Source organism: Amblyomma americanum, chromosome 10 (assembly GCF_052857255.1).
Source record: "Amblyomma americanum isolate KBUSLIRL-KWMA chromosome 10, ASM5285725v1, whole genome shotgun sequence".
NCBI classification, from domain to species: domain Eukaryota; kingdom Metazoa; phylum Arthropoda; class Arachnida; order Ixodida; family Ixodidae; genus Amblyomma; species Amblyomma americanum.
Window position 1 is genome coordinate 70,558,404 of NC_135506.1, and position 21,972 is coordinate 70,580,375.

The window sequence follows — 21,972 nt, forward strand, 5'->3', positions numbered from 1 at the left end:
TGCAACATGCCACAGCACTGGCTAGGTGGCAGCAGCGATTTCCGAGATCAAAACTAATTCAACGTGCCGGGTACCTGAGGCTCCAGAAGCCTGATCGCCTGATTCTTAGATAGTGTTGTTTTGCTATTTGTTTTATGCGCAGAACTGCGCTGTCAGCGCATGAAAGACTGTGTAATTACTGGCGTTCTTTATTTGGAACCAGCAAGTGCCATAGCGCCTAGCAGGACTCTTTTCGTATTAGCGATTGACGGAGGGCTCCGTCGTCTGCGTGTTGACGTGCATCGTTAGCCTACCACGAAGCCTGGCAGAGTTCCGTACCGCGCTTTCAGTATCGCTTCTGTGCGGACACGTTCATGAACGCTTTGCAACGTCGTTCGGGCCATAAGCACGGTGGGTTTGTCGCACGACACCGGCAGTTCCTTTTTACTGCCGTCTGTTTTCTTTTGTTTTCCCTGATTCTTGCTTCCCGGACGCCGTTCCCGCTTTGGTAAAGTTCCGTTACCGATTCGTCACTGTTTGCAGATGCGGTGGGTGAAAATCGACACATCCGCCATCGGCATTTTCAGCCGCGAAGTATGCCCTGAAGACAGCGAGTACTTGCAGGCGCACATGGACACATTCAAATGCATGTGGCACGAACAGGTGGGCTCTGTCTGGCGCATGTCTACTTTGTGCTTGTGGTCTTGTGTAATGTCTGTTTTGCACGGATTTGCCTAATTCAAAACTCTCCGCTTACTGTGCACATTTGTGGAGTTCTTATAAATGTGGTGCGCTTGGCAGAGTCTCGTGTCAATGCCTCTCATTTTAGCGTTTTTTTTTTTTTTTGCTGTTAGACTCGCAACTACTGGGCACGGATGATAATAAGCCTGAGAGAATACGTCAGGAAACACATTTTCACGTACGAATCCCTGGTAAGTACCTAACCGTCGTACTCATCTTCCCTCCATATCGGGTTGCGTTAGTTGCAGCGCGCGCAAACATGATTTACGTATTGTTTTCTTCCGTTATAGGAAAGACTAGGCGCTCCTGTACCCATCATCGAAATGATAATAGAGTTCGCTTACATAAACATGTTGAACAATTTTGCGGAAGGTAAGACAAACTTTCGTGTTATTTTATTGCATTTTACTTGAAATGTTTGTGTACTACCTAAGGCATACCAAAAGCAAGCGCTTGCTCGGTACTCGCCGAACTCCGCTTGCTGTAGCATTTCTTGATGTGAAGAATTTGTTCGGAGTGAAGTTTCATAATGGCACAGAAGCACATCAGTCAGGGATTGATCTGGCCACCCACAAAGTGGCCTGCAGTCTAGTTGAAGTCGTTGCTGGCATGTCATAAGGTGTGTTTCATTAATGGGAAAATACATTTTGTATGCTATCGCTTCTCTCTGTGGTGTGATGTGTATGTGCATTCATGGACCTGACTTTTCATTTCGGAGTGTAAATTGCAATTAATTCCCAGATGTTTTGTTTCAACCTGATTGTGGTGCAGTCTTAATTAATGTTAGTGAGAACATGGGAGCGCGTGGTCTCGTGCTGTCTGGGCATTCTAACAGGGTCTCTAGGAACCAGCATGTATGCGAAGGGGTGGTTTGCATGTCAGGTGTGCACTGCGCATATACTGTTTTCTCATGCCCTTGTAGAGCGCATTGATTGTATTCAAGGCCACGTGTTCGTCTTCCCACTGACATAATTAAGATGGTCATGTATGTACACAAGTGCTGCGATTACCCCAATGACTGCAGTCAAAGATGGCCTCGTTGCTTTGCCTGTTTCTAAGTCTATTCTTGTTGTGCTCTTTGCAGATAGTTTTGGAAAAGCTAAGGAATTTTTACGTGCCATCATAAGTGTTTGTGCAAACAAAGATATGATGTGTCAGGTTGGAGCAAGGCCTATAGGTGAGTGTGCTGTGAAGCTTTCTGCATGTAGTTTTGTTGCTGGTTGGACACAAGCATTCTGAACTAAACAGTGCCATGCACTTCTTTTCTTTTGTGTAGCGAATGACCCTTTCTACAATAAGTTCACAAGGTATGCGCTCTTTTTATTTTTGCTCATTTTGCACATGCATCTTCAATTTCGTCTTTTTTTTTTTAAATAAAGGCTAAATTGCTCTTCCTTGCAGATATGCAGTTTGGCATTTTGACTCAACATGGTTGTCAAAGTTGCAGAGCATTTTGTGGGAGAAAGCTTGTAACCATGATTTAAACCTCTTTTCATTGGTCATCGCATGCTGCTTGATGGGGGGAAAGGGAGGGAGGGAATGTGAATTTGTCTTATGAGTTTGGTATGTATTAACTATAGAATTCATGCAGTTGTTTGGGTATTGAGCATTTTCAACTTGCATACTACTGAAATAGCTGGTGCACCGATTTTCTCTGGAGGGAGGAGGCCAGGCTTTCATCCTCGGTCCTGGTGAGCGGATACCTTCAAATGACAGCCAGCTAGATGATGGCAGTGCTCCAAAGAAATTGGTGCATTATTTGCTTTTGATGTTAAACTGAGCTCATGCTGTGCATTTAGTGGTGCATGGGTTTGCGGGGATCAGGTGGGTGTAGCTGGTACAGAACAGGGTTAATTGAAGAGACATGGGAGAGGCCTTTGTCCTGCAGTGGGCATAGTCAGGCTGATGATGATGATGTGGGTTCAGTGCCGGGTAATGTATTTTTCTGCACCTTTGCATCTTAATGACAGAACTTGCAGAATTCCTGTTTTCGGATACTTTACTGAGTGTTAACTGTGTGAATACATTACTCACAACCGGGTGCATTTGTACGCAAAACATAGCTTTAAACACTTTTGTAGAGTTGATTACTCAGAGAGATTATATGTGAAATGATGCCTGGAGTATTGCTAGGCTAGCAGCTTGAGAACCTAGCAGGTTGGCTTTCGCTGACTAATGCCAAGTTTTGATAAAAAGTGGGATGCAAATAAATTGGTTCCTTTGTTCTATATATGCCAGTTACCTTCATACACTGTAGCAGAGACTTACACAGGAGAAGAGGTTGACAGAACTGGCACAACCAGTCAACCTTGTCTCCTTTGTTGCCTGAAAGTGTGCACTGATTGGTCGAAGCATGAAAGTGTGCTATAGGATTTATTTGCTGCGAAAAGTGCGTTCGCATTATTGACTTTGATTTATCCTGGATGTGCAAAGCCTGGCTGTTAGGTAAACTAAGGTTTCTCAGACAGACCTGTGTTACAAAACACTCTACTCAAAACTAATTATTTCTGGATCAAGTGCGTCTGGGGCAGCTTTTTGGTCACAGCTTCTTGCTACAGCTTCCATGGGCACAACTGTAGCAGTGCTGCAGCTCTAACAAATATGTGATTGTTTGACAAGTGGTGTGCCTCCAAGGTAGTAAGTTACTATGTCCAGCTTGTAGAAGCAAAGTTTGTACAGTGAGAAATCAGCAACAAGCGCTTCCTGTGTGGATGACTGGTTTAGGACTGCTTCTGGGGATCAGTCCTTGCAGGCTTTATAGTTGGGATGTAGGCTCAGGTCATGTTATCAGTCTGCTGGAGCAGTGCTTTCATGTGTCACTAAGCAGGTTAGTTTGTTGTTGTTTTTTTTAGAGGGATGGAAATTACTCCAATGTCGGATGTGCATTTTATATTGTTGTTTTGCTAGTGGTGCTGTTTGAAAGAATGCCGATTGCAAATGGCAGCCTGCAAACTGTTCAGCTCTCGAATTCAGAATGACAACTTTTTTTTTTTTAAGTATGCACTTTCGAATAGAGCTGCTTGCAAAGCTCAGTAAGGAAATGAAAGTCTGGAGCATTTTGCCGGGTATGTAATTGGATCTCTCGTAAAACTTGAGCTCATCTGTTTAAATTGCTCGAATATATTGCGTAGGCATAAGTTACTGTGAAGTGTGTGTAAACATACTTGCCACAGCGACAGAGCACCAGCTGCACCTTGCATGGTGCACGCTTCTGGCAAAGATTTGTGCCTCACCCTAGAGTGGAGAAAAAGTTTTGCTTGCGGATGCTAAACATGGCATGCGATTGAAACCATGTCTTAGCGGCCACAGCTTAGAGGCCTGCTGAACTAGCTTGACTGTGATGGCTGTAACTGTGTGGTTAACAAGTGGATACGGGGAATTTTTGCAAGAGCGCGTTCTTGTAATGATGCTTTACAGCTACTGAAACAATAAAATTTTTTAGTAGAGGATTGATTGTGGGCCCTTGAAGGCTTCACACGTGTGCCTTATTGCTATAGCCGGATACAACTCGGGAGCAAAGCAGCATATGCCCCTCAAAGGAGGGCCTTCAGCCAATGGCGTCGACCGATCGTTATGGCAGCATGGATAATCCGATTAAGTTGAAGAAGAAAAAATTACTGGTGCAGTCGTGATGCGGAGTGTATTTATTCAGTGGCTTGCTTACATTGCTAGCTGACTAGTTTCTTTTTGCAGAAAGTAATGGCTGTTTTTCTTTTTCAGAGACTTTTATAGAACCGTGTTTGGCCAGCCTTCGTCCGTAACGAAGTTAAAGCTACAGGTACATTATGAAAGGCTATCTACTTTGAACCAGATTATCACATAATTTTCTCTGGGAATGGCATGGAATTTTAAATTGACAACAAATTGTCCAACACACAGTACAGCCACAGGAGACGAGGTTGACAGAACTGGCACAACCCGTCAACCTAGTCTCCTGTGTCGGTCTCGTGTGTTAGCGCAATTTGTTGTCAGTTTGAAACCATGAACCAACTTGCCCAGCGAGAAGTACTTCTGAAAAATGGCGAGGAAAAGTGGGTATTTGTAGTGTCGTTTTTGGAATATTGTGAATCTCTTGTGCACCTGATGGTGGAACAGCTCACAGGTGGTCATAGGCTTGTTTCCAGCTCTTTCATTGTCAGCCAGAACAAAGTTTTCGGGTGCTTATTTCCTCACTAGGTACTAGTCATAGATGTGTCCCTCTTCACTGTTGCCTTCCTACACTGCACTGTGGATTCCTATCCTTTAATTATCTCTATCTTATCTATCCTTCCCTAGTTTTCATCCCAGTTCTACGCTGCACTGTGGATCCATATCCCTGGGGTTTATCCCTATCGTTGTGCTTCGCTGCAAGGGTTATGGGGGCTCTGAAAAATGTGAGAACATGGGAAAGCATGTTTTTTGACAAGGTTTTTCTCTCTCCCACACAGACCTGCATAGCCACGCCGCTGTACGCCCGTTTTGCTGCAGGCGTCGTGGCCCTTATAAAACAGTGGGTGCAGGCCACCGACTGTTCACTGAAGGACTTCTTCCAGAAATTCCACTCGCATCCCTACTGGTCCTACCCCGGCGACTATTGCCCACAAAAAGTTCTTTTTAAATACATTGAAGACAAATTTTATGGGTGGGAGAGCCCAGACTGCCAGGAAGTGGAAAGTGTCATGATACGGGCTCCCGACCGTGAAACGTCATTTGCAGAGGTTGTTGAATTACTACCGGCAGACATCGCCGACTATGACGATGCTATCCTGTAAGTTGCACCTTCTGCATTTCGTGTCGTGGCTATGCAGATTCGTGGTTGCCTTACCAGATCTTTGGGTAGAAAACTGATCATTTATCCCAGTGAAGGAAAGTCTGTCAGGCTGAACACATTTTGGGGTTTTTCAAGCACATTTCGTTTTGCTGTTGAATACAAAAAAGTGCTTTTCTAGTCTTTTGCGCAAGTGTAAACTAAGAAGTGCGGCTTTAATCTTTGTTCTTGGCCTTATCTCAGATGTAACTGAGCCTGATGGCCGATGCAGTCTCCTTTAAATGGGTGATGGCTCTGCCTTGTGTTCTTGTTGATAGCTTACTAGAATGACTCGAGCTTTTTGGTTGCATTTACTCAGGGTATTCTTATGCAAGAAGAAAAAGGTGAGGCAAATGGCCATCCGAGACATGCGTCCATTTGTTTTAGCCGTCGGCTCGATCTTGCAGAACTAATGTTTGGAATTATGCTCATGTACAGGAATACTTTTTCCCAGTGATGGTTGCAGCACCTTGGGTAAACAAAGTACTGGGCACTTGAGATGTGAGTTTTCTTGCCTGTAATTTGTAAAACTGCCCGGTGACGTCACAAATAAGAAGGAAATTTCAGCTGTGATTGCTAAAAATAGCTCCAATTGCATAGTCTTTTGAGAAGCCTGTATGTTCAAGAAAGCGAAATGATGCGACGCAGTAACAGTCAAAGGTGTTGTGATACAGTTAAACCTCGATGTAACGAGCTTCAGTGTAACGAAATCGCCGATGTAATGAAGTATTCCAGTTTTCATAACTTTGTGGCCATATAACGCCATGTATTTTTAGCTTGAATGTAATGAGTAAATTTTGCTGAACTTCCAACACAATGAAATTTCATTGCTGGCTGAAAACAAGCGTGAGGAAGAATTGTATTGTGGGCTAGAGTGCTTCAGTAGAGCATGTGCCGAAGCACGTACTTGAAAGTAGGCGTTGCGGACTGCATGGGCAAACTGAAATATGATAGCGGCGATAGTGACAAGCCTGTAGCTCTCACTATTTTGCCCAAAATCGATGCAAAATGCAGCTGCGTTCGTTGCATCTATTCCCAAAGCTTGGTAAAAGGACTAGAAGGGTCAGTGCTGTCGGCCAACCTGACAGCGTCGTCCCACTTCGACGATGCATGCATGCACACACACAGACACATAAACTCGTGCCTGCAGTGAAAAAATAAGGCCCACCCCTCACCTTCTCATTTTATTGAATGTTGATTGGAGGATACACTTCTCGCTCTCCCCAACATGGCGAGAAAAAAGGAGGTGAGGGCATGGTTTCGCTGCTGAGATGCTACCTTTGCCACCAAGTGCCTTTCTTCCCTTGTTTTCCTACCAACTTGCGATGCCATAACAGTAGTGATGACAGCACATATTATTGTGCTGGCGGTTTGCTCGGGCCCTAACAAGACGGTGACGTTGACAGCAAAACCAGAACTCAAGGTGGTTGATGTGCTGAGCCGGCTTGTGAGCTCTCAATATGAGCAAGACTCAATGCAATATTGGTGGGTATAAGAATGACCCCGCCGCGGTGGCTCAGTGGTTAGGGCGCTCGACTACTGATCCGGAGTTCCCGGGTTCGAACCCGACCGCGGCGGCTGCGTTTTTATGGAGGAAAAACGCTAAGGCGCCCGTGTGCTGTGCGATGTCAGTGCACGTTAAAGATCCCCAGGTGGTCGAAATTATTCCGGAGCCCTCCACTACGGCACCTATTCTTCCTTTCTTTCACTCCCTCCTTTATCCCTTCCCTTACGGCGCCGTTCAGGTGTCCAAAGATATATGAGACAAATACTGCGCCATTTCCTTTCCCCAAAAGCCAATTATTATTATTATTATTATAAGAATGACACCGGATGTGTCGTTGACAGAGAAAGAGCAGAAGTAAAGGACCACTTCACAATAAATAAAGGTTTTTCCTGCGAGAGTTCTGCAGTGCATTTTGGAGGATTATTAGCATGCTAGGAGATAAACTTTGATGTAGGGAATTTTCAGTGCTATGAAGTAAACTGTACAACCACCATCTTGCCTCTTATCAAGCACATTTTTTTTTTAAAGAGTGCCGAGTATTGGCATGAGTATTGGCAATGCTGCAAAAGCATTTTATGCCTTTACTGCCCGGTGGTTGCGTCAAAAAGCCCACAAGTAGCATTATGTCCTCTTTCATTTATGTTTTCCTTGGTTCTGTTTTTTTTCTGGTCAAGTAACCTGGACACATGTTAGTGCAAAAAACTCAATTCAAATCTAAAACAGCTTTGCATTTGTGTATTGTGCTGCTTGACATCGATTTGTAACCAGTTGGTCAGGATGCACGGGATCATCCACTCTCTGGGTGAACACGCAAGCGCATGGCACCGCTCTTCGGAACGCCAGTGCATGTGATAAAAAGTACCACTTCTAGCTTCCTCTGTGCCTGTGCCACTGCTTTGATGCACAGCTGTGCCACAGGCATGGGCACTTCTAAGAGTGTAGCTGCATGCTCGTATGTTCACCTTAAGAGTGGACGACCCTGTCCTTTGCAATGTATGTATAACCGTGAAGCATGCCAGTAGCTCACTGTGACTTAATGCAAAAGAAAAAAAAATGTTGTGTACTTTGACTGGTGGTGTTTGAACCTGGCTCAGTAGTAAATCTTTATTGCTGGCATTTTAGTGACCGATATCCCTGTAAATTATTAAAGCTTTGAATCATGTTGAAATTGGTCTGTTGCAGTGTGACTCTATGCTTTGAGAAGTACCATACATATTTACTTGCGTAATGAATGCCTTTCTTGCCAAAAGGTGTTAATTTTGGAGGCGGAGGTATAAATGGTTCCCGAATTTTAGCCACTAATGTATGGGATGCGTTTATTACACGACTGTATTCATTACACAGCTAAGGTATTTGGCATTCAAATTACAGCTATAACCTGCCAAGCCAGCAAAAGCAATGAATCCTGCCTCACTTTTTTCTGCTTTTTTTTTCTTTTTCGGGCTCTATGTAGGAGTGACTGTAGTAGTGAATGCAGTGAGGATAGCTTTTCTGCACATGGCATCAAGCATTGGAGTAACATCATGTTTGGAGTGAGTGATCAACTCATATTCGATGCACCATTCCACGTCCAAGAACTTTGTTCCACCTGCATGGGAATGTCCTCCAGCGACTGCTCAAGTGATGAAGATTGTGAGAAACATTTGGTTTTCTTTCTTTCTCAGCAGCTAGGAGTGCATATGTAGCTTGACATGCAGCAACAAGGAGGTCTTAGTAGTATAAATAAAAACGACTGTGCAGACTGATTGCGGCTATTGTCAGGTTGGAGTGTGCTTTAATGCGTGGCTCTTGTCATGCCGTGCCATGTCATGTGAGCTCTCATGAGCCACTCTTGCACCACTCACAGTGGCATGCTGAGACTAGGGCACTGGCAACCAAAGTGTCACTGCTTGTGGGATTATGTCAAAATGTGGTTTGCTCCTGGGAAAGGGGATGTTCTGCCACAGAGGTGTTAAATACGGCTGTGCTATCTGCATGCTTTACCATTTATTATGGCATTCCCATTTTGCATGCAGCACTGCTGTCATGTGGGGAAGCAACTGTTGCTGGCATTCGGTGCACCACCATTGGGTGCTGGCAGCGTTGTGTAGGAAAGCCAGCCTGATGGTTGTTTGCCACTCTGCCAAAACAGTCTTCCAAGGTGGCGCCAAACATTCGAAACTGTCACCTACTTCCTAGTAAATGTTCCCCGTGCTACCATTACTAACTTGCGCTGCTCTTGCATACGTCGACAAAATTTTATATTTTGAGTTCCGGCTATATATCAAACTATTTTACGACCCTCAACCTGTTCACTACAAGGTTTGACTGTAGAAGTTGGTGCTCATGAGCTCAGTGCAGCTAGAATGAGTAACGCACAGCCAGATTTTACTTCTGTGTCACACCAATTTCATGGGCATTTCATGCTCAGCCCAAGCATTCGTTTTCTGCTGGCTTTGTGTTGTGCGTTTCATAAATGATAGTGCCCATTCCTGGGCTGAGCGTCCTCGGCATTGTAACTGGCAGAGTGAATGAGAAGCACAGCGGCCGATGAATGTCCGGCAAGGGAGAAGAAAGGGTATGGTGGGAGTAGGCGATAGCAGTGCTGTGCTCCATATGTGACGGCTGGTGTGAAATGTGCCGCGTGAGCAGATGCTCGGCAGTAAGCAGAGATCAAGCGCCACCAGCGTTAGGCACCGTGTTTGCAACCGTGATTGCCTGTGGTCCAGACACCTCAACAGCTGCACTCAGATTTTGTGTTAGTGAATGCCAAAATCTTCGGCCAATTCCTTTAATGCAGCATGAGCCGCCACTCACCACGGCTGTGGAAGTGGCTTGCCAGTTTTGCAAATAAGAGTACTCCCAAGGTACATTTATATAAGCCTCCAGGACTACAGTCGAACCCCGCTACAACGAAATTCACGGGGTGCGCAAAAAATTTCATTGAAACAGAAATTTCGTTGAGGCAAAAACAGCCCAAAAACACTGTCAGGTTGGACAACATAGTCCCAAAACATCATCAGGATCGATGACAGCGTGCTCTGTGGGATGCTGAACTCCGCTGCAACATCTCCCTTTTTCCTGCCGCTGGATGCTGCACTGATAATTCGTGACTTCTCTTCAAGAGAAAGGAACTTCCGCTTCCTAAACAAAGTCGCCATGCTCGTGTCGATTGCAGCACACAAGCACGAGGGGAAAAATCTAGGGCAAACGCGGTGCTGCTGTAGCCAGGCTGCTGCGTCCTTTGGCAACAGATTGATTGTGGCTCTGGCTTGGAAGAAAACAGGAGCTTGCACCCGCGCCTTGTCGCAAGGCAGCCAGCCTGATTGTCATCGCCACCAAGTAATGGCGGTCTTCATGTGTGTTTGAATGAGTGCATCAATTGGTTCGCGCAAAAGTTTAGTGAAACAAAGCAGCGGGCAGCTACGGAAGTACACACATGGGCGCCAATATGCTTGTTTTATTGTAAGATAGATTTTTAAACCCAGCTTCGGGTAGCAAAAATTTCGTTGAAGCGGAAACGCGCCTCAAAAATAGTTCGTTTTGATAGGAAATTTGTTCCATTACTTTCTATGGCGAGCTGACGGGAAATTGGAAATACAGTAAAAGCTCGTTATTCAAACTCGGTTAATTCGAACTTACGGTTAATTCGAACTGACGCCCGGGTACCAGCACAGCCCTGTGTATTTCAATGGGAGAAAACTCACGATAATTCGAACAAGTCAGCATCTACGGTTAATTCAAACTAAGAGCCACTGGCTGACACCACTCCTCGTAGGCAAAGTTGACCCATAGCAAGTAAAACACGCTCCACATTTACCAGAGATGTAAAACAATGGAAAACAAAAAAAAGCCGAGTGCACGAGGCTCATGGAGCCTGCGTTCCGGTGCATGCTGTAGCAGGTTTTCGCTGCCGGAGCACGCGCCCGCGCTGATGATGCTTAGGCACGAGCCGTTCCAGGTTTTTGTTGTGCTGCGGTCCAGCTAAGAAACTCTTGTTTCAACGAAGTAAAATAACGAACGTTGCCAAAGCTGAAGCACACGAACCACTGTTCGGCGGTGCTGAAAAACGCACGGCAGCTTGTGGGTGAAAGCAATGGATGTCTGAAATTTCGGCAACAATGATGTCATCACGAGTTTCTCTGCACTTCTCCAATGCAATGAAGAGAAGCCTGATTATTGTTCCGGTTTTAATTGGCGATTACGTCACTATTTTAAATGCTGGCGCAAAACTGCTTGGCATGCTTTATCTAGAAGCTTCATAGATTCGATTTCTTGAAAAACCTCAAATTCTCATAAAGCCATTTCACCTTCCCTTTAAGCTTCTTTGTAAGCAAGGTGCCTTTCTGTTCAGAACCATTTCAGTAGAATGCAAACAATTTGTTGCTTGCAAAGTGCTTTTACAAGTGCATTGGCATCATTGGCACACTGAGTTGTCCTTCTTTGCAGTGGATGATTTAGCCCTGCCCAATACCAAGGAGGTGGAAGGCTACGAAGGTTTAGAGTACGACGACAAATTTTGGCTCCATCCCCAGGTGAGCTGTGGTCATCTGCATGTTGGCCAGGAAAGTAAAAAAAATCTACTCCTTGTTTCTAGGGTTGCAAAAACTTGGAGCTGATTTGGCTTACTTGGCCGCTGCGGTGGCTCAGCAGTTATGGCACTCGGCTGCTGACCCGAAAGACGCGGGCTCGATCCCGGCTGCTGCGGTCAAATTTCGACGGAAGCGAAATTCTTTTCATTTTGGTACTGTACGATGTCAGTGCACATTAAAGAACTCCAGGTGGTCGAAATTTTCGGAGCCCTTCACTATGGCATTCTTCATAGCGCGAGTCGCATTGGGATGTTAAACCCCATAAACCAAACCAATCTTCTCTCTTTTTTTCATAGCGAGACTTAATCTCAGAAGCCGGGGACAGCAGCACGTGCTTGCAGATGTTTCGTTTCACTGTTTGCATCGCATTTTATGTTGTGCATTTAATTTGTGAATGATGAGGGTGTGTCTATTTGGTGCTTTAGGGTCTTCGCAACATGATGCCAAAGTACCTTTATTTTACCAAACGTGCCAGCAAATATTTGAGTATGATGATGTCAAAGAAGGCCACACCCCCCTTTGCAATCATTGAACCCATTCACTACCAAATGAAAAATAAAAAAAAATGGAGAATAGGAGACAGTGCCAGCTCTACTACCAAAATTCAAGAATTGAACTCTGAACAAGTGTAACTACCTCCACTTCATGTCTTCACATGACTGCTTTCTGTAGTCGCACAGCAGTTATGACACCAGACTTGAAAGGCTATATTATGTACACAGCTGAACATGACGCGACTGGTAGCTAAGGACATGTACATTTCGATTCCTTGTAATTGACACCTCTGGCTCAGTGCAGTGGCTTATTATTTTTTTTTTTTGCATTACGAGCGTATGCAACCAATAAATATCTGAGAAATTTTGCATGCACAACTCTGGCACTGCTGTTTGATGCATTGCATGACACAGTGCATTTGGCACTTCTTGGAGAAATAATGTTTATTTTAAAACACTCAGAATCGATCATTTTTTTGCAGTAGTAAAAGAATTGCAACGTCCCCTTGGAAAATGCAGCTTCCTCCGAAACAGGATTGAATGCTCATTAAGTAACATTAAAGTGCAGTAAATAAAAGAACAGGAAAGATGCAGCAGTTAGCATGCTAATTTTCACCTTATACTGTTTACGTATTAACTGGGAAGCTATCCTTTTCCATTTTTTTGTTTGCACTTTCCAGTGTACAGTTAAAGGTCGTTGGCAGCTGTAAACAACTGTGTTCCTTTGCATGGTGGTTGTTGGTGTTTTAGTCATGCTTTGCCCCTGGATGCAGTCGTGGCTTATGAGCTTGATGGCTGGACAGATCTATGTGTAGCTTTGAGTTTGCTGCTTAGTTTGTGTTGTATGACCGCTTTCTCTCACTTCCCCACTGTGCAGTAGCCCATAGGTCTTCTAAGCTGGCGTCAGTGCACCTTGTTGACTCTTTTTCGGTGCTCCATTCACAGGTGATAGCCTTGCTGGATGCAGCAGAGAAGAGGCATCGGGACAGGATGTTGGACCAGTTGACAGGCGGCATGCTCGAGAACGGCAACTGCAGCAACAACAACGACAACAAAGCGATTCCTTCCCAGCGGAAAGGAAAAAAGTCGCGCAAGAAGCCCCGCGACGGGCTTTCGATCTCCATCCATCTGACAACAGCGGCGGGGTCGTCACAGCAGCCTGCCTTCATGAAGAATGGTGCCGTGCCGCCGTCGAAGTCACGACCCGAGATGATTAATTTAGAAGAGAATGACGACGTGAGATGTGCGCAGCTCAATGCGGCGCTTGAACGACTCAAAATGAGAATAGAAAGCGAAGAAACACCACCCACTGCCTCTTCCCAGCAGCAGCCAGCAGGAAACGCTTCGAATGCGTCAAAGCCTCAGGAAGCAGCGAAAAAGTCTCAAAAGGCAGCGAAGGCACCGGACAAGCAGCCATCGACACGGGCTGAAGACAAGAACCAGTTGGCCACTGGTGATGCTGCTGTGTCAAAGGTGGTCGGGCCGTCAAAGAAGGGCAACAAGAAACCGTTGGTCAATGGTGATGCAGCTGCGTCAAAAACAGCAGGGCCGTCAAAGAAAGTTGACAAGAAACCGTTGGTCAACGGCTATGCTTCTGGGTCAATGGCAGTGGTGCGCGTGTGTGCCACCTGCGGCAAGAGTGAGGGTGTTAAGCTGAAAAAATGCTCACTGTGAGTACCTGCTTCCATACTGGCTGAGTGTCCCCCCTTTTTTTTTGTGCTGCTACATATTGAGCAACAACCAGAAATCTATAGGCTTACCTCAACACCTTCTGGGTGTTCCTTTAAGAGGCTTAAGGCAGATGGTTTCTTCAGTCCGATTTGCTTGATCGTGTTCAACTTTCATAGTTTCACAAGAATCATTTATAAAGTAAAATCTTGTTAATTTGGCTCCGTCAATTCGGAAATCCGGGTAACGCCCATGTAAGGTTATGGTGTCGAATGCTCTTTGATTCGAAGCAGCTAGACTCACACTATTGGCTAGAGGCTTGTGGCTTTGTTCTTGCATTGTGTCCGACAAGAATAGTCGCATGCCGCTGTCACGTGGCTTCTTTTACCTGCTGAAAGTGGGCGTCTTGTCACATGCCTTTATTCTTACTTAAAGAGCCTGCATGGTATATTGCATTCAGGAGATAGGAGAGTGCCTTCCACTTATGCACAAGTGTAAGAGGCATGTGGCAGCAGCATAAGTATTCATTGTAATTTCGTTTTGTCTAGATAAGGTGCGAGAATGGTTGGTTGCTGCAGTGTGCTCCATATTGTGGCTCTGGCTGTATGTTCTCGTAGGCAAGCATTTATACGTTCATTCTCTGCCCGCCAACAGATGTGTCCAAAAGAAGATGGAACCAGCATGTTACTGCTCAAGAGAGTGCCAAAGTGAGTGTTGCTTATTTGCTGTGAAGTGGCCGCAAATGCTAATGATGGTTGGTTACCTGCAAAAGAAGTGACTTAACACAGCCTGCAACTGGCATATGCACTGATGAGTGCATACTGTGCCTTTCAGTTCCTGCCTGTATGCATCCCCTACTATGAATGTTTTTCTTGACATTGCACTTCAGTTATTCTTTCATTACTTATGTAATGAGTACCACATGTGCTGTGCAGCATGTGCTATTTTGTGGTACCTGCTAGTACTGGGCTTCGGGAAAAAAAAAAGTATAAAAAGTATAGTAATAGGTGGTTTTATTAAAATAATACTAAAAAGGAAGGAAAAAGGTTTTTGCTAGCCCCGCCATCTGCCATCGATACTGAAGCACCTGAGCTGGGGCAGCGGAAATAAAGGATAGCAGGCAGAATGGAGAAATGAAATGAAAGAGGTGAGGGGACAGGAAGAGAGGATAATGAAAACTGTGTCAAAAGCTGAAGTTAGTTTATACCACTGTTGCATGGTGAGAACGCTTTTTGTGCATAGTGTTCGTTTACTAGTAGACATACCTTGGCAAAATCACTCGGGCTCACTCAAAAAAAGTTTGGTCAGCCTATGAGCCCACTCAAACTCATACTCACAGAGGCCTGGGCTCACTCAAACTCACTTTGGCTCACTCAGACTCGCCGCTCATCCGGGGTCAACTGCTCACAGCGACTCGCGACTCATCTAGGCTCACTCAGATTTCGACTTGCGACTCATCTGGGCTCACTCATTTCAACTCGCGACTCACTCATACGGGCTCACTCGCCCATTTCAACTCGTGGCTCAGCCAGTCTCTCCTTGACTGCTATAAGCTCATCCATCGGACAGATAAATCTGCTTTACGCCGAACGACCCATGTTACGCGCCTGAAAGAACATTTATGTGTGGCAACTATGGCACCTGTACTCGTACTTTTTACGGTTTTGTCCTCTAGAATTCACTGACGATTTTGGGCAATCTTTAGAACATAGATAAACACTGCTTTTGGTGTTTCAATATTTTTACCTTTATTGTCTTTGTTTCTATGCTGTGCTACGCCTTCTTCGGAATTAATCCTATTATCAACCCTTTAAGTCGGGCTGTTTCTGTGTTTGAACCATATATTAGGCCCCCCTTAAGAGCAGAGAGAGCCTCCCCTAAGGACTTTAGAAATGCTACGTTACTGTTATTTGCATTACTGCTATATACAGTTGTTACAAACTAATTTTCCTATCATACAGCTTTTCTCTTTTGCGACCCTTCTCCCTTATTATCCCTTAACGGATTCCATCTGGAGTAAATTGTTCAGTCTCATTGTCAGGGTTGCATCGTCTGCCATTTTCTTTCTTATCCGCACTTCATGGACGTTAGCAAAAATTGTGCTTTCTAGGTTGTGATCAGCTCACCAAACACCTTGGTTCCAAGCTTCACTGATTCACCACGGACACACAAACGTTTGTGCAGCGGTGTGGCTCGCACACATCTGCAGGCAGAAGGGAGGCGAGGCGAGGCTCGCCTCTGAAAACAGGCCCTCTATTTCACAAAAATTATTCAGGCACCTGAGTAATTCTTCTGATGCGTAAATGCGATATCACTGTTTTTGTTGGCGACTTGGGAGGTGAACCTTGTATAGCTGCAGCAGCTCACTTCGCACGTTTCGCTGCGTTGGTCGCATGCTTAATCGGCAATGAACTGCTGCCTCCGGGGCCTCTGGCCACACTTTACTGTCCCGCCTGATGTGTAGATGCAAGCAATTCAACTGAAGGCCAAATCACCGCAGCAGCGAGTACTTTCCCTTTTGTGTAAACTCTAGCCATGCTTATATGAGTACGACAGGAGTCCATCGTATTTCCTATTGTATCTCGCGGAGGCGACACGTACGCCACTGTTTGCATGTACATCAAGCCATGCGTGTACATCAAAGCCATGCGGGACAGTGGTATCTTGCCCACGCCGCGGAGGGTGTCAGCCGCTCCCCTCTGGGGAATGTTGACGTTGGTCTGTTTTGTTATCTGAGTGAGGTGGTATTGTACCCCAGTGAGGATGAGGGTCGTCTTCAGACCTGTTTCCATTCATCGCGGAAGTCGTCTCACCCGTCTCGGAAGGAGAAAGTCGCAATAATGGTGATGACGTCACTCGCATGCGGCGTCTCTGCCACGTGTGCCTGCCACGGCCTACTGGCTACGGATCGGTTTTCGCACAAGCCAAATAATGCTTTAGCTTCAAAAGACACGTTTACTGCCGTCTTCCTTTAGCGAAACAGTCAATCAACCTGTTTCGGGGACACATAGAAAGCAAGGCGGCACTGCGCGCTCAGGGTGACATGGACAGCGACGCCGCCAGCACGCTGCTGCGTTAGGAGGGCTCCACGCGACAATGCTGTGATCTCTTTCACAAGGCGCTGTACGTGTGCCGAACATTACTGGACCCCGTAAACTGATATTCACTGGAAAGCATTCTAGGCTTCTCTCCTCTGTACTTTCAACAACTTCCCTTTCGTACAGCTGAAGAGGCACGTCCCCACTTTCTTTTCGAACAAGACTGTGAACACTTCATCTGTGAACGAGGGTTTTCATTTGGAGTGCGCTCAATGTTCTGCAACTTGCCTATACGGCAACACAAAAATGACGTTCGCGACTTCACAAGTGAGCACAGTCGGATAGCCGAACATTCCGAGGACTCAGACCGTAGAATCAACTTTGACGAAAGTATCATCTTCGGGGCCGTAGCAAATTACCAAAAAAGCTCTTACTCGAATCTTGGCACATTCAAGCGATCCCTAGCCAGAAGAAAAAAAAAACCTGCCGTCAACCGTCCCGCACCTTTCACATCATCGCTTTCCTTCTTTCGGCCACTTCGCGCCCTACCATGGAAATTTAAAGATATGCAGTCAGTCACTGAGGAACAGGAGAAGTGAGCGAATAAATGGGTTGCAAGAAATATTTGCCCGTGCTTGTTTTCATGTCGTCTTTCTCCGTTTGGTTCAGCGTTTGATCGATTTCGTGCCACGCTGTAAATGTAAGGCTAATTTTCGCGTTTTCATTACTACGGTATGGCGCAGAATAATTAAACAAAGAAATCCGCGTTTAGTTTCAACATTCGCATGTATGAATTCCTTTCTTCCAGGTAAGGTCTAGCCTTCTGACTGTGCGTCCAGGTGGGGTAGGTTTTGGGACATTGTATGCATAAAAAAGAAAGAATTAAAGGTAAAAAATATGGTGCTATGGGTAACAAAACTGGATAAAGTTCAGAGCTAATGACAATGCGATGAGCACTTAAACTGCAGCTAGCCTGTAGGGAGGCCTGTCTGAGAGGCTTGTAGCTGGCCCTCAGGGGACGCAAAGATCTGAGGCCGCTGCAAGCGTTTCGCAACTAATTAAGAAACTGCAAAAGAAGGAACTACAGCAAGCGTGTTACAGCCAGACGCAGGTAATATTTACCGAGACCAAGCGCATCGACCAATAAACATTTCTCGTGTTTTAATAACCTAGACTGCAAGAGCCACAGAAATTACATGAAATTGCTTTGCATCATCATCTGGATTAGAAGCTCAATAAGTATTACGAGTGCACAGGAAACTCGACAGGACTGGCCATGACTGATAATGATCTGAATGTGACCCCGGACTCGCCAAGACTCAGATCATGATCGGAATGTGAGCCCGGACTCATGACTCGGATCACGATCTGAATATGAGTTCGGACGCACTCACGGCTCAGACCTGATGTGAATGCGAGTTTGGGCTCACTCACGACTTGGATCATGATCTGAACGGGAGTCCGGACTCACTCGCGACTCGGATCATGATCTGAAATGAGCGTGAGTGAGCCCACTCATGAGCGAGTTCGCCTACCTATGCTAGTAGGTACTATTTTCTTATGGTCCTTGCCTGCAGGGCATTGGCAGAAAATTGCTGCATTTTCTGTATTCTCTTCGTAGCTTACAAGAACTGGTATGATACAAAATAACTGGCTGCCAGATTGAATGGGCCATCGGGTTTTCTGCAGTGTACAAATAAAATCTCATCTATATTAGTTTCGTTAGACTGAGCTACCTTGAGTGGTTTGGTCAAGAACTCTTGTGGGCTATCTCGAAGCTTTTCTTTTCTCTACTCAAATTTGATGCGCCGCCGCAGTGGTCGTGAAGCTCGGCTGCTGATCCGAAAGATGAGTTCGATTTCGACGTAGGCAAAATTCTAGAGGCCTGTGTACTGTGCGATGTCAGTGCACATTTAAGAACCTCAGGTGGTCGAAATTTCCAGAGCCCTTCATTACGGTGTCGCTCATAGCCTGAGTTGCTTTGGGACGTTAAACCCCTATAGACAACCGTCAGGCCGTGACGTCAAAGAGATGCGGCGGCGCTGGCGTCACCAGTGACTTTCGTTGTGTAGGCAAAAAGCGGGAGCTTCCGTATTGGGTGCGCCACGCTTGCGTGTTTTTGGGCACAATTCACTGCGTGCCGACAAATTGTGGTGCGATTGGTTGAGCCGCAATGCAGAAGAAAGGAAGCCGAATAAGTTTCCACAAGTTTATTGCAGTCAGATAGGCGCGAAAGTGACGGGCAGGGGCCGATGAGCAGGTCAAGTTAGGCGACAGATCGGCTTCGCGGCTAATTATTACCGCCGAGCTCGTTTCGCACCTTGGTTATTATATTGCGTTTCTGAATTCAAATCTAATAAGTTGGTTCGTGTTTCTGACTTCGCATCGTTGCTGTTCGGTCGCGTGGCAAACAGTGCAAAAAATCAAGTAACGCCTGCCACTCGTTCTCAATCTGTCGTGCTCTCAGCATATGTTTAGGTGCGATATTCCGTGTGCTTGGGATCGTAAACTGAACGCAAGGGGCCATTTTCAGATGCTTATCCCCCGGACAACGTCCCCATCACTTCGCGCGCAGAAAAAACAAAAAAAAAAACCAGAAAGCTGCCGCCATTCGCCTTCAGCATTCACACCGTGCAGAGCTTGAAGAAGCACCGAACCCGGGTAGTAGCACGCACGACGGTTTTTTCTGTTTTCATTTTCGCGAATTTCAACAACTGTGGTCCAACGACGCTAGGATCTCGACAAAGTCGCGCAGTGTTATTTCCTAAATTATTTGAATTTTCACATTGTGTGTCGATCAGAACCTGGCAAACACAGCAAATTCCACTCCAAAAGCCACTCTGATCAAGCAAAATTCACACACATGCACACAATAAATTCTAAAATGAGAAGCAAAATTTTATAGCTTAGCAGATTCAGCGTAAATTTTGTTTGGAGCTCAAGGAAAACGTCTATGCCTCATTCAAAGCAGCTATATATTGTTCTTTAATTTCCAATGTCTCCAGAGTGAAGCGGCTCGGTGAAAATAGGAAGCTGATTCATGTCGTGCATCACGTCGTCCTATCTTGCACTAGCAATCGGATATGCTTTATCGGCCCATAAGTTGAAAACTGTGGATGATTAGTTCCTCCCCATACCTCGCAATTTCACCCGCCGTAGCGCTGCGCTGTTGCTTGTCGCCAACTAGGAGCGCAGAAACGCCCGATGCAGCGCTCCGCCTACTAATTCCTCCCGGCGAACAAGCTGAAAAACTGCGGAACTACTCTAAAGGCATCAACAAAAATGTTTCCAACAAGAAGCGACGCGCACGCTTTGCAATATTCGCATACCCCAGTTGGTTTCGAAGGCGCAGAGTCCCTTGGCGCAGTGGAGGCGTGCTGCGTTTTGCCTACACCCCGTGTCGCTGCTGACCGCGGCGCCACCTTTGTTTACAAACATGACGCTTGTCTATGAACCATAAACCATCTAATTTGATGCAATGCAGCACAGCTTCTAATCGCTTTAGCACCATTATAAAGCCTGTTGCTGTCAAGAAAGTAAGTGGAAAATATCTGGATCCAGTAATAAAGCTTTGGTATAGGTTTCGGACTGGGAAGGCATTGCTACATTGAAATTATTTGTGTAAAATACTGAAAAACAAGATCGGTGTTCCATGTTCGACAGGCTACTTACATAGTATTAAGGTTATCTGAAGGGAATCACATTGGGCGCAGAATATACATTTTTGCGCATCGTCTTGCATTGAGGCCTCTTGTGTAGTGAATGGCAGCATCACATTAAGTACATATTAAAATATGCCATTTTGCTCAGACTCATATGTGCGTTTTTTTTTTTTTTTTTTTCACTACACTTATTCGGTTGTAAGGTTCGCATCTCAAGAAATTGAAGTCTTTAACCCTCTGGTAAACTTTGATGAGCCAGGCTTGTCTAAGCCAGCTGACATTTCTGGCTCATGACGAGTCCAGCTTGTGAGTTTTTTCTGTGTCCGGTATCAGACGAGTGGGGCTCATCCGAATCACTTGTTTGGTTTGCCAAAAGATCACAGCGCAGGTACTAAATGACCATTTTGGTACAATTTTCGAAGAAGAAAAAAATAGCACCCTTTAGGGAGTTTTAAGTGTGAACATATTACACAGAGATATCAATGCTTAGAGACCATGTTTTTAACTCTCAGATCGGGACAGACGTGGCAGCGACTTTCAGTTGATAATGCCTGTGCAGCATTTCTGGTTGCTGTATAGACTTGGTAGTATTGTCTTGGGTTATCTATGTAGGACAAATGGTTTAGTAATGATGCTCACATGAAACTTCCTGCACTGTTGCACAGTTATGTGAAAGAGGTGTTTTCTTTATGCATCACTCGTTATGTAATTTTTTTTTTTTGCTTTTGCAGTGGAAGACTGGGATGACCATCAGGCAGTTCATATGAGTGACATTGATTGACGTTGTGGAAGGTGTTAATGGGCATCAAAGGCTGTTAATAAATCAAAGTACTTTGTTTGCGTACAATTTCATTTGATGACTGCAGGAGGCGTCATTGTCCACTTCTTCGTGGCTGTGGCTTCTATTTGCTATGTGCACGCAATAATTTTTAAACTGGCAGTTTAATTTAAATTCAATAATTTTTAAAATGCACTCTCGATTTTCACGAATCCAGTACTAGTTAATTTAGGCCGCCGCAGTGGCTCAGCGGTTATGGCACTCGGCTGCTGAACTGAAAGATGCGGATTCTATTTCGGCCACGGTGGTCGAATTTCGACGGAGGCGAAATTCTTGAGGTCCACATACTGTGCGATGTCGGCGCACGTTAAAGAGCCCTTTACTGTGGCGTCCCTCATAGCCCGAGTTGCTTTGGGACGTTAAACTCCCATAAACCAATACTGGTTAATTTGTCTTATTATCAAGAGGTTTTTATGTAGATGGAGGGCTCGCATAACATTTTTTTTCTAAATGTTTGGTACTTTCGACAGAAGTGTTGATATCAATATTTGTTGGGCATTAACATTTTTCAGATAAGCGATTATGGTCTGTCACCTTGAACAGGGCTTGCTCAAAGCATGCCAAATCGTGCACCCTGGAACAACAAAAGTGCTCGACAGAGTGGGATGGCTCTGAAGGGCTGAAGCAGTGGTTGCCAATGTAAGGGAGCATATTACTTTGCTTCATGGCAATGCTGCACACAAGGCTG

The 21,972-nt window shown here is 45.3% G+C and overlaps 1 protein-coding gene across 2 annotated transcripts; it reads left to right on the forward strand.

Moving 5' to 3' along the window:
* The first annotated feature begins 40 nt into the window (after positions 1 to 40).
* On the forward strand, positions 41 to 21,306 carry LOC144107155 (uncharacterized). Of its 2 annotated transcripts, XM_077640149.1 has the most exons (14): positions 41 to 390; positions 523 to 642; positions 834 to 911; positions 1,011 to 1,092; positions 1,805 to 1,897; positions 1,997 to 2,027; positions 4,441 to 4,498; positions 5,148 to 5,467; positions 8,467 to 8,645; positions 11,442 to 11,527; positions 11,590 to 11,736; positions 13,024 to 13,748; positions 14,401 to 14,453; positions 21,178 to 21,306. In XM_077640149.1, the coding sequence occupies exons 2-14, from the start codon at positions 523 to 525 to the stop codon at positions 21,225 to 21,227; spliced, it is 2,022 nt and encodes a 673-aa protein (XP_077496275.1). In that variant the 5' UTR covers positions 41 to 390; the 3' UTR covers positions 21,228 to 21,306. The 2 variants fall into 2 exon arrangements, with proteins under 2 accessions (XP_077496275.1, XP_077496276.1); XM_077640150.1 differs by lacking the exon at positions 11,590 to 11,736 and having other exon boundaries at positions 42 to 390.
* The last annotated feature ends 666 nt before the right edge of the window (positions 21,307 to 21,972 follow it).